The sequence below is a fragment of the Galeopterus variegatus genome, unplaced genomic scaffold (assembly GCF_000696425.1).
Source record: "Galeopterus variegatus unplaced genomic scaffold, G_variegatus-3.0.2 Scaffold1069, whole genome shotgun sequence".
NCBI lineage: Eukaryota > Metazoa > Chordata > Mammalia > Dermoptera > Cynocephalidae > Galeopterus > Galeopterus variegatus.
Window position 1 is genome coordinate 406,348 of NW_007727180.1, and position 16,449 is coordinate 422,796.

General features: G+C 34.9%; 1 protein-coding gene across 1 annotated transcript in view; it reads left to right on the forward strand.

Annotated features, from left to right (window-relative positions):
- The window catches only part of SERBP1 (SERPINE1 mRNA binding protein 1), a gene marked incomplete at its 5' end in the record, with an annotated part of 15,280 nt that extends 4,462 nt beyond the window's left edge, over positions 1 to 10,818 (forward strand). The window contains 6 exons of the mRNA XM_008574590.1: positions 965 to 1,105; positions 1,232 to 1,303; positions 1,797 to 1,912; positions 4,944 to 5,125; positions 8,798 to 8,971; positions 10,111 to 10,818. Coding sequence (XP_008572812.1) covers positions 965 to 1,105; positions 1,232 to 1,303; positions 1,797 to 1,912; positions 4,944 to 5,125; positions 8,798 to 8,971; positions 10,111 to 10,167 — 742 coding nt within the window. The remainder of the gene's footprint in view (positions 1 to 964; positions 1,106 to 1,231; positions 1,304 to 1,796; positions 1,913 to 4,943; positions 5,126 to 8,797; positions 8,972 to 10,110) is intronic.
- Positions 10,819 to 16,449: the final 5,631 nt, after the last annotated feature.

The following is a 16,449-nucleotide window of genomic DNA, read 5'->3' on the forward strand; positions in this document are numbered from 1 at the left end:
CGTGCTGGTACTGCCACGGGAGGCCATGTCCAGAATCCCCAGCAAGGCCAAACATGGTTCTTGTCACACCTGAAATCCACCTGGCTGCTCATCACTAGCTTTGGGTTTTTGTTTGTTTTTTGTCCTTTTTGGGACCGGCCGCACCGCGCTCAGCCAGTGAGCGCTGTGAACGCACCAGTCATCCCTATATAGGATCTGAACCCGCGGCAGGAGCGCTGCATCACTCCCAGCGCTGCACTCTCCCGAGTGCGCCATGGGCTCGGCCCTGTAGAGTCACATCTTAACGTTAAGCTGTTAATTGGGCATACTCATTGGAGCATTTTAGATTTTTGAATTAGAAATGCTCAACCAGTATGTATTCTGCATATTTTTCAAAATCTGAAACACTTCTGGTCCCAAGCATCAGATAAGGGATACTCAACTTATAATTGCTAGGCAGCAGTGTGGTTGATTACTTCTGTCAGTTTTTCAGAGAAACATCTAAATGTGTTTAGATCTTTGGGTAACAGTTCAAACTTAGATCTCTTGTAATGAAATACTTCAGTTGAACTGGTGGTGAGTTTCTTTTCCTTGCTCTCAACAGATGTTGAGTTAAAAGGAAAATACTGTTGGTTAATTGATTATAACAAAACAGATTACTCACTGTGGTGTGTTTATTTTCATTTTGAAGTATACTGGTGAAGATCAGTTTTACTGGATTATAATGTGTGGTTAATAACAATGAGAAAGTATATGCACTAGTAACGTTTTAAGGAATACTAAAGTAATTTTCTTGTTTGGGGAAGCTTCCTAGTTCTGGTTTCCTTTATGTATTTAAAAATAGACTATTTTGAATTTTCTTAAGGATGTATTTAACTGTTGGATTAAGAGCTAGTAAACGTGTTCTGTATTGTTAAGCCTTTGAGTGCATTTTCCTTACTCATTTTTCCAGAAATTACAGAAGTACAATTTTTTTGTATTGTAGACCGATTATTGACCGGCCTATCCGAGGCCGCGGTGGTCTTGGAAGAGGTCGAGGAGGCCGTGGACGTGGAATGGGCCGAGGAGATGGATTTGATTCTCGTGGCAAACGTGAATTTGATAGGCATAGTGGAAGTGATAGATCGTAAGTCTTATTGGTTTTTACTTTTTATACTTTAATATATTTATTTAATAAAAAACAAAATTTGAATTTCTAGAACTAAAGAGTATTATGTTAACTCAGTTTTGTTAGTTCTTTTTCACATTACAGTGGCCTGAAGCATGAGGACAAACGTGGTGGTAGCGGATCTCACAACTGGGGAACTGTCAAAGATGAATTAACGTTGGTATTCTGATTTTTTTTAATAAATAATTTTAGTAAAATTGGTACTATATCTTACTAGAGTTTCATCTGTTAAATTTTATTTGTCCCTGAGACAAGAATGAATACTATCTCAGAGCTACTATTTTACAAGATAATGTCTTATGGGATAGGTTTGTGTTTATATTGTATCAAATGTCCGTTGTTTTTTTTTTAACTTCAGTTTGTGTCTTTAATAGTTCCTATTCTAGCTATTGACATTCTGGTCATTAAAAAATTTGATAAGCCAGTAAAGTTTTGTTTTAGAGCTAACTGCCCTGTCTAGTTTCTTTTTAAGTATGTGAAATGACTTAACCAGTAGATAACATTGTTTTCGCTTAGAGTCCTACTGGGGAGTAGATTTAGTAGTAAAAGACATTTAGAGAATGTGAGGTCTTCTAATATTTTCATAGGATGAACCCTTCAGCTACATGTAAATGGACCTGGTTGCCTTTCTTTTTCTTTCTTTCTTTAGAGAGTCCCCCAAATACATTCAGAAACAAATATCTTATAATTGCAGTGACTTGGATCAATCAAATGTGACTGAGGAAACACCTGAAGGTGAAGAACATCCAGTGGCAGACACTGAAAATAAGTGAGTGGTTTTGTGTGTAGTAGTAATGCACCAGCATTGAAAGCAGTTTGGGTTTTACCAGTAAGGTAACCCATAGGTTTAATGCTGGTATTTGATGGCTTTTCATTATACTCCTATTTTTCAAATAGTACTTAGAAGAGAGCTTTACACATGTATACATTTGGCTCTAATGGTTTGAAAATTGACTATTTTGATGTGATTATTTCTGTTTGATTACCCATTTTACCATTGTCATACATCTTAGAAAGTTAAGGAATACACATAGTTTAGTAAAACCTATTATTAGGCCTAACCACAAACATGACCTATTGTAACTTGAGAATATAAAATAGAAATAAAGTGCTATGCATTTGACATAATTACCTGATTTATTAGAGAAGTTATAATGGGTAATTCTAGTGATAGCTGTCTTATCCTAAGACATCAAGTAGGTGGGAAATAGAAACTGAAGTTGGGGGGTTTTAAAAATTAGAACAAATGGTTGGAATAAGAGAACTTGTATTTAGAACTCATAGTTGAAAGTAATTTTGACACTTTACATTGTACAGATTTTGTTCTGAGATAGTTTATGGCTAGAAAATGTGACCATTTTAAAATTTCACCTCTTAAGTTTTTTTTTTTTTTTAATCAACAGAATTTGCTATCAATAAAGCATTACTGGTCTGTTTTAAAATGTATGCAGAGAGCAAAGATCAGCGTGTGCTATTAGTTCACTAGCTTTCTTAATCATGTTCATTTTCTGAGTTTAGACAAAGGACTTGGTTTTGAAGATTTTGTTTTTTTGAATGTTGGGTGGGTTGTTTTAAAGATTCAAGTTAAGCTGGTAGAAATATTAATGCCTATCTGTACTTGCCGTCAACCCAAGCATAAGTTACATGCCAGTCATTTGTTTTAGTATTGTGGTTTAAAGTCTTGGATTACCGATTATTTAGAGCAGTGCTTCTTAACTGGAACATATTCAGATCAATCAGGGAGGGGGGATGTTCTTTTCTAATCTTCCTTTTCTCCAGAAAGAATTGCTCTTGTAGTGAACTTCACTGTTAATGATGGGAGATCATGGATTTGTTGGGATAATGATAAATGATTTACTGTTGGAGGAAGTAGATAAAAATACATGGTGTTAGGTGATGTTTTGCACTTAGGGTAACATAAATTCATTTATATTAGACTACATGGAATCATAATTTTGTGTAGTAAACAATGAAGTCGTGATTGATAAAATAAATGAATTCTGTGTGATCCTAAGTTTTAAGTACTCCACAGTGCTTGACATAGCTGTTCTTTTAATGATGAGCCCATGTTTGAATCACTTTCAGAGTGAGTTGCAAAGATTATAACTATTTGCCAAAAGGGAATGGTGTCTTGACAGGGTATTTGAGGCAAATCCTTAGCTCTGGACACAGGAACAAAATGGGATATTTGGTATAAAGGAGATGATGATGATCACATTGGAGCAGTCTCTATCTAGTCTTATTCCAGAACAGGGGAGAATCTGAGCATAGTATTATATCTTATATGTGGAAATATGAATTTAAGAAGCACAGCTCTGGCTGACTTTGATTAACTTCCTTGTATATAGTTTCCAAGAGCTTCTGTTTGGTTCTCATTTGATCCTTACAGCAACCCTTAAAGGTAGTTGTAATGGCTTCATGATGTGATTAAAAAATGATGTGATAGGGCCGGCCCGGTGGCGCACTGGAGAGTGCGCCGCACGGCGGTGCTCCCGCCGAGGGTTCGGATCCCATGTGAGGCGCGGAGCGGGCGCAACACCGAGGGTTGCGATCCCGTTACCGGTCAGTAAAAAAGACAAAAAAGGAAAAAAAAAAAAAAGATGTGATAAAAGGTATGTTAAATTCTATTCCTGTCCATGTTGTAACTTATTAGTAACTAGAACCTTTTTTAGATCCTTAGTTTTCTCAACTGTAAGGTGCCAAAGTTGGACTTATGTTGTAACTGTAGTAACTAGAACCTTTTTTAGATCCTTAGTTTTCTCAACTGTAAGGTGCCAAAGTTGGACTTGATACCCAAGATCCTGGTCAGTTCAATGTAAACTTGCTCTAGGACATTTTAAGGTAGGATTTGTCAGACAGTAAAGGACAGCATCAAGGGAGATACTTGAGCTCTAAGGCTAACTTTATCACCTGCTATCTTTGGAAAGAAGGAGAGCACCCAAAATAGCAAATGATTTGTTTGGTAACAATTGGAAATTGAGATCAGGCTAAAATAATGGTTTCCTATGCCTGTGCTTTGTTTCTGTAAAAAGGAGAAGGATATTCAATAGTTATAACTTGAGAATTATATTCGGAAATAACTAATTTGGTATTAAATATTGAAGCCAGTTTGTTTTATCAACAATTTTATTACTAGTGAAACCTCAGTCTCCTGTTCATGTATAGTTTGGTTTGAAAGTTGAAGCATAGAGATTTTAGGATTTATAGAAAATTGGCTTTTGTTTTGCTTTGCCTTATATGCTAGAAAAAAGGAACAGTTCTTTTATATTCCAGAATAGGAAACCAGAGGCATCCTAGATGATTACCTTCGTATATGTGGTGGGTTTTTGTTTTGTGGCTGGTTCAGGGATCTGAACCCATGACCTTGGTGTTGCAAGGCTGCATTCTAACCCACTGAGCCAGCCCTCCTTCATATATGCTATCATGAGTTATATACTGTGAGAAATTATGGAAATTAAAGGTGTGTGTTTTAGGAAAAGATAAGCCAAGGATTTTAATCACCTAAAAACAAACTAGTGTGATCTTAAGAAATGTGTATTTTAGGACTAGTAAGACCAATTCAAGATTGTATTACTGATAAATGATCATCATTTAAATTCTATGTTGCACAGTTATCTGTACTTCCATTAATCAACAAGCACTAAATTTGTGACCGCTATCAAGTTGCATGTTAGCCATTGGGTTACACAGAATATTATGATACCTTCATTTTTGGATCAATTAACTGACTTGGATCAATCAAATGTGACTGAGGAAACACCTGAAGGTGAAGAACATCCAGTGGCAGGCACTGAAAATAAGGAGAACGAAGTTGAAGAGGTAAAGGAAGAGGGTCCAAAAGAGATGACTTTGGATGAGTGGAAGGCTATTCAAAATAAGGACCGGGCAAAAGTAGAATTTAATATCCGAAAACCAAATGAAGGTGCTGATGGGCAGTGGAAGAAGGGATTTGTTCTTCATAAATCAAAGAGTGAAGAGGTAAAATTAAGTTTTGTGGTATTTGAAAACGTTCAGATGTGACTTGTATTTATATATATATTTTTAAGTTTTACTTAGGTTATATTCTGTTTATAAAATAAAGCTTTACTTAGGATCATAGGGCAGATAACTTGCTTGAAAGGGAAAATAAACTTCATTACCATATATTCCAAGAAATTTAATGTTTTGATCAATTCATAATTATATTTAACGTGGTATATTGTTTCTTTTTTAAAAAAAGGTGTTAGTCAATGGTATATCATAGAATTATTAGTGTTTTAGAAATTTGGTATTTTGAAAAGTTGTGGTTGTGTTTTTTGAAATCTTACCTAAGTGGAAATTTTTAAAAGACTGCTGTATTAGGTTGAAATGTTGGTATATGAAATGTTCCATATGAAGGTTTAACCTAGTGTATAAGTGGCTTTATTTAGTATTCATCTTTTGAAACTGTTTATGCCATTATAGGAGTATAATGGTCAGGACTCTCAGTAAATGGTAGTATCCTTCTTTACCTGAGGACTGATGCCTTGTAAAGACCAAAGAATTAATTTAAGTGTTTTCTTTACTTAGGAATCATGAAAACTAATGAAAATATTTGAGGAAGTTATATTGGTAACTTTTGATTTGGTAGCTTTTGTTTAAACCTTGGGGCATGTTCTTAGAGGAATGTCCCAGTGCTAGAATCCTATTAGGGCTTGTGAAAGTATGAGATTTTAATGGTAGTGGTAGCCAGACAAGTTTTATTTCTTCTTTTAAATCCTCTGTCTCTATTAGCTTTCTTCAACCTTTTGACATTTATGTTTGATTTCTGCAGGTCATATAGGGTTGTGTCAGAAATCCAGAGTACAAATTCTATCATTCTTGGCTAAAGTTAAATTAAAATGTTATGTAGGCAACCTGTAATGAAAAGATTCAATAAGATCTTAATGCATTTCAATTTCTAAACAAAAAGTTTCTGTGAAACAAACTTGGAAACATTTTTAAATAAAATGGAAGATAGACTTTAAATGTTTTTCTAGGCTTAGAGAACAGATTATTTTTAACAGTTACTTCATAATAGTAAATGAGGACATTGTCGTGTCAGGTTCCATAGAGAAAAGTATTTGCTTTATTAGAAAACTTGTTTTTTTGGTTCTTGCAGTTAAAGTTGTTAGTGTGTTTGAGTAAAACAAAATAGAATTCCTGATTCAACCATGAAAGTTCATCTTGAGGAGATTGTTTATTTGAACTGATTATCAGCTGCCTAGGTTAATATAAAAAAGATTTACTTAGGCTCCTTAAGACAATTATTTGTGACTTTGGGGTCCTGGCTAGAGTGTTTTCCCAGAATAGAATTCATACACACATAAAATTGTAGTTGCAGTTTCAGGGGATTCATTAATGCCCTGAAGTCTCTATACTTTTTATAGACATCAGGTTGGGTATCCCAGTTTTAAATATCATCCTACACTGAGCGTTTTAGAAATAACCATTATACAGGGTAATGTATATGATTAGAAATTTTTGAAAATTATTAAATGTGAAATTGGTTATGAATAATGTCGAAACTGGGACATATTTGTTACCAAACCACTTTTTATATGTTTGGGACCTTACAGTTACTGTGCCCTATGCCTTTGTGTTATGGAGGCTTGGTTAAATATGGCCTTATTTGAATATTTAGGTCTTCAGGTTTGTTGTGTGTGTATATATACATTTTAAGGACCCTTTTACTTTTACTTACCTTCATCCTCACAACAAATATGAGGTAGGGGAAAGAAGAAATTTAACATTCTTTAGGAATGGAGAACTGAGTAACTGTGTTATTGACAGAGATGAGATTGAAAGCTCCTTATTTCCTCATTATTCTCTAGATGCTCTAGAAAATTTTTTTTATTGCAAATTTATCCTTGTAGTTGCTGTAAAGATTAGTGGTGACAGAATATCTGTATGTCATCTTACTTACCGTAGGGAAAGAAGAAATTTAACATTCTTTAGGAATGGAGAACTGAGTAACTGTGTTATTGACAGAGATGAGATTGAAAGCTCCTTATTTCCTCATTATTCTCTAGATGCTCTAGAAAATTTTTTTTATTGCAAATTTATCCTTGTAGTTGCTGTAAAGATTAGTGGTGACAGAATATCCGTATGTCATCTTACTTACCGTAGTCACACCTTTCAGGTATTTCAGTAGTGCATCAACTTAATGCTTTTTTGCTTCTGTGCTCTAGAAATTTGCAACAACTTCTAATAATGAATTGATATTGTTGGTTTGAAATAGCAAACATTTAAAAATTAGACAGTATAGGGCCGGCCCGGTGGCGCACTGGAGAGTGCACCGCTTGGGAGCGTGGCGGCGCTCCCGCCGAGGGTTCAGATCCCATGTGGAGACCGGTTCCCGCTCACTGGCTGAGCGCGGGGCGGGCGCAACACCGAGGGTTGCGATCCCGTTGCCGGTCAGTAAAAAAGACAAAAAGGAAAAAAAAATTAGACAGTATATATAATTGATTTTAGTTTGTTAGTGGTTTTGTGGATTTACATTTATTTATGTTTCTAGGCTCCTTTAAAGTTAATATTAGAAGAACCTTCCATTGCCTTTGAAGTAGGTTGGCATGACACAAAGGGATAATATTTAATTTGGGTATGAGGTGATGAAACAGGTGAAAACATGAATATAAACATAAGAATGCACTTGTTCTTTAAGGTGATTAACAGCTATAATAATACAAATTGATTAGAAAGAACCAGATGTTTATTATCTCCAGAAAAAAGGATTTTACATGTACTTAGAAAAAGAAAAATGTACTTTTAAGTAGTATAAGCAGAGATTCCAACTAGAAGACTAAAACCTGTTCATCCCAAACATAAAAAAAGAGATCAGTCATGAATCAGCACAAAATTCTGTGGTGGCTTTTTGTCCCACTCACTCCACCACCACCCCCATTCTGCCCTATCCCCTCACCCACTGGGTCATTTAGCTTATACATAAATACAAAAGAGGGTCTGGATTTCATAAACATGATGACTTCATTTTTCAGAAATTCCTTTGGTACATTTAAGGCATGGTTTTGTTTGTACATAGCTTTTCAAGGTTCCCCTCTTGTGTAGAGTTTGTAATATTTCATTTGAATTTGTAGCTCACCAGTTTATGTGGAAGAACATAACAGTTGTATATGAACAGAAACACCATCTGAGAAATCTACACATAATGTGTTTTCCCAAGAGTACAAGTTCTTATAACTTGTAAAAAAGATTCAGTATTATGACTAGTAGAAACCTTAAATGTTTTATATCCAAAGGTCTTCTTCATCAGGGATTCACATAGGAATCCTAATCAGAAGGGCATTTAAAATGAACTTACCCAGATTTCACTGCCAAAGATTGATTCAGTAGGTCTGGGTTGGGGACCAGCCATTTGAGTCGATTATGATTATATACCTTTAATCAAGGACTGCTGATACTAACCTGCAATTTAAAGTGAGAGAAATTTGAGGTAGAAAAAAGTGAAGGGAATTCTTATTCCAAGATCACGATAGCTGAGCGCAGAGCTTGCTTATTACCTGTAGAGGTGTTGATATATTTGTTCACACAAAGAACAGCTTGGATTTTTGGCCTTTTTAGGAGAAAGGTCATTATTTAGAAATTTTGCAGCATTATTTTTCTGTTATTCAATGGCCTTACTTAAATTTTTAGGCTCATGCTGAAGATTCGGTTATGGACCATCATTTCCGGAAGCCAGCAAATGATATAACGTCTCAGTTGGAGATCAATTTTGGAGACCTTGGCCGCCCAGGACGTGGTGGCAGGGGAGGACGAGGTGGACGTGGACGTGGTGGACGTCCAAACCGTGGCAGCAGGACTGATAAGGTTATTTTAAGACTTCTTTTTCCCTTTTAAGTAATTCAAGGGCCTCTTCTGATAAATCACAGGCTAGGTCCTTTTTACGGACATGAAAAGTAGAAGAAAAAGTAGCTGTGCCTTAAAGAAACTACATTGTAGGTTATATTTTTGTTTAAAGTATTTAAATGACTTTTTGAATAGTGCTGTCAGTAGAGTTACATTACTACACTTTATTAAGTTCTTATGAAGTGCTAGGCATATTATGTACTTAATGTCATTTAATTGTTACTGTGGTGGCATCCCTGTCTTTACAGATAAGGAAATTCAGGTACAGGGCATCAACTCAACTCAGCCTTTGCTGGCTGAGATCTACCTGAAATAACCAATGTGTTCCCTTTACTTTGTTCCTCACTGCTTTTCTAGGTCTCATCTTAACATAACCTTTGCGTGACACTCACGTGATTATTGATAACCTTTTTTCTTGATTTATTTATACTAGACTCTTCTGTAATAGCTGGGATTTGTGTTTGTCCTACTTTCTGTAATTTCTTCAATGCTCTGCACAGTGTGTGGTACTAAACGAGTTCTTAATGAAATCTTTTGATAGATGCTCAAGTAATTGATAAATTTGAATTTGTATCTGTCTGATGTCAAAGTATTTGCATCTGATGACTGAATATGAGGGTACTGCAAAAAGTTCATGGAAAGATTTGTATTATCTTTTTGTTCTGTTTTTCCATGAGATTTTTGAAGTACCCTTGTATTAAAGTATTAGAAGTAACTTTTGGGTTATTTCATTTGTTTCTTATGGTCAAGCTTGGAAACAACCATAATGTCCTTCTGAATTTGTTAAGACATAGTACACAAATTTGTGGACCCTCCTGCTTAATAGAGTCTGTCAGTGTTTGATTATAGTAGTAACTTTGTATTGTAGATTTTATGATGTTCATCTGTGATAATATAGGGATACTTTGTTTCTTCCTTTGACATTACTTTTTTTTAATGCCAGTGTTGTATATCTGTAGTCCTATTCTGATCCATAATTTTGCCTTTTAACTAAAAGCTTTGATATATTTGGTATTTTAGAGTTCCATACCTAAATAGACACAGCAATGTATTTCAAAATTTGAGAATTGTATTTAATTGTGGTTTGTTTTCTTTTTCAGTCAAGTGCGTCTGCTCCTGATGTTGATGACCCAGAGGCGTTCCCAGCTCTGGCTTAACTGGATGCCATAAGACAACCCTGGTTCCTTTGTGGACCCTCCTGTTCAAAGCTTTTGCATGCTTAAGGATCCCAAACAACTAAGAAATTTAAAAAAAAAAAAAAAAAGACTGTCATTCATACCATTCACACCTAAAGACTGAATTTTATCTGTTTTGAAAATGAACTTCTCTCGCTACACAGAAGTAACAAATATGGTAGTCAGTTTTGTATTTAGAAATGTATCGGTAGCAGGGATGTTTTCATAATTTTCAGAGATTATGCGTTCTTCATGAATACTTTTGTATTGCTGCTTGCAAATATGCATTTCCAAACTTGAAATATAGGTGTGAACAGTGTGTACCAGTTTAAAGCTTTCACTTCATTTGTGTTTTTTAATTAAGGATTTAGATGTTCCCCCAATTACAAACTGGTTTTAAATATTGGACATAATATCGGTTTTAATACTTGCTTTGCATTTTCACACATGTTCAACCTGGGACATGTAAACTTTGATTTGTTGAATTTTATGCTGCGTGGAATACTAACTACTTTATGTATTTTAACTTAGTTTTAATATTTTCATTTTTGGGGAAAAGTCTTTTTTCACTTCTCATGATAGCTGTTATATATGCTAAATCTTTATATTCAGAAATATCAGTACTTGAACAAATTCAAAGCACATTGGTTTATTAACCCTTGCTCCTTCCTGCATGGTTCATTAGGTTCAAATTATACCTGATTCACAATTTCAACTACATTTACTTTTAAATGTGTGACTTTCCCATTTATAAGCCAAACTAAACACCAATTTGTGAAAGTTGTTTAGTTGATTTGGCTAGTTCGTAATATTTAAACTGTTCTGTAAAAATAAGTGTCTGGCCACTTGGTATGATTTTTGTGTGAAATTCTCAAAATCAAAATGGTACATCCATAATCAACAACCCTTTAACCTTTCCTTGTCCTAAACCAAAGGGCACTGGTTAGTATGGTGAGATGGGGGGGGGGGGGGGGGGGGGGGGGGGGATATTTTAATTTTTGGAATTTGAAAAGCAGACAGCTTTACTTTATAAGGTTGGAACAGCAGCACCATCCATGAAATATAAACCAAAAATATTAATGTTTCTTAATTTCCTATATTGCTGTTAGTTGGTCTTAAGTTGATAGATGAATGTTTACAGGTGATAAGTATCTCTTACCTCTTTATTAGAAAATTAGGTTAGTAGTGGATTCCTTAAATGGGAGCAGCACCACTTATTAAAACGTACATGGAGAGAATGATCAATAAACAGGTTTTCTAGGATTTTTTTTTTATTCTGGCACATTTATTGATAAACAGGAAGGGAATTTTATTTAAAGTTTTGAAGATCTTTTGTCTCAGTTTTCAGTAAGTTTCTACCTATGTATGGTAATGCCCAGTTTTAAAAAATATTGGTAATCTTAAATATGTCTGCTGTTTAGCTGATTGGTTCTCACATATAATTCTGAAAGAAATTATATAGTATAGGAGTTATTCATTTGGATTAGATTTATTAATCTAGTTACTTGCAAGTCTGATATTTTAGGAAGGAGGTAATTGTTTTTTAATGATGGGTAAACTTGTGCTGGTGTTTTGGATCTTATGATGCGGGGCATGTTCTGCACTGGTGCTAATGTCTAATTTTATATTTACAAACATATCTGCTACCCAGAGGCAAGTATTAATTTAGTCCATATGGACTGTTGACCCCTCTTGAGATTGCAACATATGCATTCCTCAATCAGTGTGTTTAGACTTTCAAGTATCTCATTTCTGAACGTGTAACATATTTATAAACCTCTTGGTTTCCAGCAACATATTACAAAAAACACCTATTAAAAACACTTCACAAGTTCTACTCAGTGTCAGCCATTGCTGTCATCAGAGAATACACAGCAATATCTGATATGTTGCAAGCTTTCAAGGTAGCCTGAACTTTAAAAAGTTGGTCCATTAGTTGTATCTGATGGATGTAAATTTGCCTCCTAGTTCACTTTGTGTCGAGAGCTAAAACTGTGAACCTAACTTTCTCTTATTGGTGGGTAATAACTGAAAATAAAGATTTATTTTCATGCTCACTTCTTAAAAATCAAAACAATCAAATAGGAGCCCATTTATTGTCATGTGTTTCCTGATTTCTACCTGTGTGTGCATACCCAAGATAATGCTCGTATTTAATTTTTAAATTTACTTTTTAAACTCAGTTTTATGTGGGGTTTTTGATAAACTAGGCTGTTGAATCATATTTGGAAGGGATACCTACCTTAATAAGTATTATAGTTGGGAAAGTTAAACTCTTACAAAAATATGAATCTTAAGGATGTGACAATTGACATTTCTCTTAGCTGATGACTTTTTGAGGGTGAAAGTTAATCAATACAGAGTGCCATTTTTATTAACTAGGTATAATACTCTAAAAAGAAAATCTCTTAATGGATACAGATCCCTAAAACAGTGGTGGCTGATGTTTTAGTGAACTTTTATCTTGATGCTTTTAAATGGAAATGATTCTAGAGCTGAAATTTTTGAGACATTTACAGCTTGCATTAAAATAATTGGGCATGCGGCTTCTTTACTCGTTAAATACTATCTTAAGCCCTGTGGAGTTAGGAAAGATTTTTAAATGTCACTAGGTACTATACGTCTAGTTCATTTACTCAGTTTAAAGATGGAAGCAGGACGAATTGTAAATCTACTTAGGGTTTATTTTTGGTATGGGTTTGGAGGGAGAATATTACTCATTAATTCTGATTATGTTAACTTTAATTGCCAGAGATGGTTTTATTGAAATAGAAAAACATAGGGGGCTGCATACAGAGTCTAGATATTGTATATGGGATTTTAGAAGTACATCCTTAAGAGCACTAGCATGTAGAAGGAACCAACAGGTATTAAAAAGGTTTTAAATAAATGTGAAGCTGCTAGAACCTAACTGATGTTGACTTTAAAGGTAAGATGCAGATATATTAATGGGTATGTAGCCCATCTACCAGTCAAATTAACTGGTACAGCAAATTCTAAGACTGTCAGGTGCATGCAATTCCATTTTCTGAAAAAAAGTAAATGCTTAGGAAATAGGTTCTAACCGAAATGTTATACTGAGATTAATATGTAAATAAGTTTTTAGAGTCTGAACACTTAAAACCAGATCTGAATTAACTCAAAAAGCCCATAAACTTGATAACTAGTATGCTTTGCACTGTATATCTAGTAACAAGTTAGTAAAATGATACCCAACCAAACTTCCAGACCCTAGTAATTAATGAAAAGTGAAGGGCTTATATTCAGGATTTTGATGTTGTGTTAGCAGAGAAAATAGGAAGTAGCTTATCTTTGGACATTTGTATTGGTTTGCACTGATACTTTGATTGCCATTGTAGCTGATTTCATTTCTGGATTTCAGGACCTAAGAAGATTTCTAATTTGAAGAAATAGCATTCATTTTCATATGCCTAGAATGAAGATTCTGCATAAAGTAGTCCAGGTTAACTTGGTACTTGACATTTGCCTAGAATTTTGTTGAATTGGGACTAAAATGTTAGCCAATGAATAATGCCCGAGAAAATTTTTGTTTTACTTTTGGAACTTTGCATGTTGAATTCTTGCTTCATTTGGCAACTGTGCTCTGATAGTACTTGGATAAGCACATGTTTAGACATGTTTGACATGTTTGTCAAAGGGCTCAGACTGCCAAGGTTGTTTGGAAAGAAATTGACTAAATACATCAAAGAGGATGAGTGGTCTTTGTTTTTCTCCAGAAAATGGTTGAACATATTTAAGTCACGTTGACTGGTGAACTAAATACAGATAGCTTTCTGTTTATTAATAGGCAGTTGGTTTATTTGTGTATTCTTTGGGAATTCAGAATTTCCAGTGAAAACATTCAATTTTTTCTTTTTTTAAAGGAAGAACTTTTCCTTAAAACCTACAGATACTCGGTTTCAACTTGATTTTGTTTTCCAAGTTTTGTTGTATACTCCTTACATGTTCGCCAAGGCTTTACCTAGGTGCTTAAGTCTACTTTTTTTTTTTTTGGTGGCAGGCCAGTATGGGGGTCCAAACCCTCGACCTTGGTGTTACAACACCATGCTCTAACTAACTGAGCTAACTGGCCAGCCCCACGTGCTTGAGTCTAAATTAGGAGCTTCTGAAGAATATATGGGAATCCTGGATTGGATAAGCCTATTTTTAGGGCAGATGTTCAAGGGGTACTAGTCACAGGGGGAAAAATCAATATACCTAGCAGGTATAGTGTGTGTGCCTCTCTCCACCGTATTTTGTTCCTTACGGAATACCTTGAAAATTAAGTGGCACCTAGTCATTGTATATCAAAATCCTATTAACAATTGGACTGACCCCTTGCATCTTGAGTCCAGTAGCTAGAGCTGGAAGTCATGTTGACTGAAGTAAAGACAGACTTTAGATGCTATGTAATGCAAAGTGAAGTCACTTAGAAACAACATCTGAGAAAGAACTTCTCTTCAGGAAAAATGGACAAAGTTTATTAAGAGAAAATTGCCAATAAACTGTTGCTTGAAGAACTTTACCAGCACTTACCAGTTACAGGAGAGCACGGATGTTTTCTTTTTATACGATCATCAGTCTCTTACTACTTTGGGTTATTAAACTTTAAAAATAACTGCAGATTTTTAGAGGAAAAGTTTTGAATTGATATAAAGATTGCATCTGTAGCTGGAGAAATAACTTACGGACTTGATTATAAGTTATTTTAATCTATTAAAAGCAGGTCAAAAGTTGATATGATTTTTTTTTTAAGGTTTCTCTGCAGCTGCCCTGAAAATTACCCTGCCATAGACAGACTAAAGGGAGTTGTCTGAGTGTTTACAGGAATGCAAAGGAATCCATTCAAATTGAGTTGCAGTATGAGAGGTGGAGAAGAAACTTAGGAAACAATTATCTTTTACAGTGTTTTGAAAAGGTGGCAAATAGTCCTTCACTCCCTTTGTGACAGAATAAAGTTAAGATTTCTGTTTCTTAATGAAATCTTGGGAAGTCCTATTTTCACTTGGAGAGATTTGGGGATGGGGGGAGTCTCTGGTTTGGGCCATGCAAGAAAGATGCCCTTAGGTTATGAAGGCCACATTCTTGGAGCTAATATGTAGGGAGATGTGTAGTTGCCATTTCAGCAAGTGAATTGAGATTTTCTTTAATAAAGGAACAAGTGTTTTTTGTTTTGTTACTAACTTTCATCCAATTTTTAAGGTGTTTTTTTTAGTTTTTTGAACTAGTGAAATGCCCTGGGGGGGGGAGGTGTGAATGTTCCTGTCTTCCCAGTTAAAATTCAGGACCTTTGAGAGCAGTTTATTCTCTGTGACAATCTTATAGTAGCCTTTATAGTGTTTTCTATACTTAACACCTATTACCTATAGGTGGCAAAATGCCAGAAATTGGAAAAGGAAGGTATTTTGAACCTCACTTGACATCCTCTTGCATAGGCAAAGCCTGGGTCTCTTAATGGAAGAATTCCTTAAAGTTGTGGAAATTGAAAAGTGGCCCGAATTGACATAAAGGGACCCCATGACAGCACATAATAGGTTTGTTCCTTAGAAATGTGGAGTTTCAGAGGAACCAACTTTGGAATAAGACCATTTTAAATAGAACAAGAAATGACTACTTGCAGAGTATGCAGTTAATTACCACAGAATGAAGGAAGGCATTAATGTTTCAGCAACTCATACAAGCAACAAATTGAGTCGAATGCAGCCCTAATTCCTTCTTGCTTAAGAAATAGCCTTTATGTTTAGAGAAAATCAGTAGGTAAATTGGGTGAAGGTATAGCTATTTTAAGAGGGAAGAGCATAATATTCTTTGATTACTTTTGTGTTTAAAAGGCATAATGTTATTTATAGCTTTAAATACCCCATTTATCAGTTTCCTTAAAATAATACTTTCTTGGCAGTGATATTTCCTCTTCTGTGGCCTACCTGTGTCTTGTATTATTAGGGTAGATAAGTTAGCAAATTTGGGAGTGCCAGATTCGTCCTGGTTTTATTTCTTTTTAAATTTTAGGTTTTTAGGCTGATTCCTCGAGAATTAAGAATGAACTAGAACTTGAGAAGTATAGAAATACTAGTTTTTGTTTGCCTAGTAAAAATAACTTTTTTGGCCTGAATTTGTTTCAAAGATTTTTGTAGACTTAAAAGATTTTTATAGAATCACAATTATAATCAACTACAGTCAGAACCCTAATGTAAATTTGTAGAACAGTCATCTGTATAGAATTATGGAGTATCTAGGGGCCAGACCATGACTCACTTGGGAGAG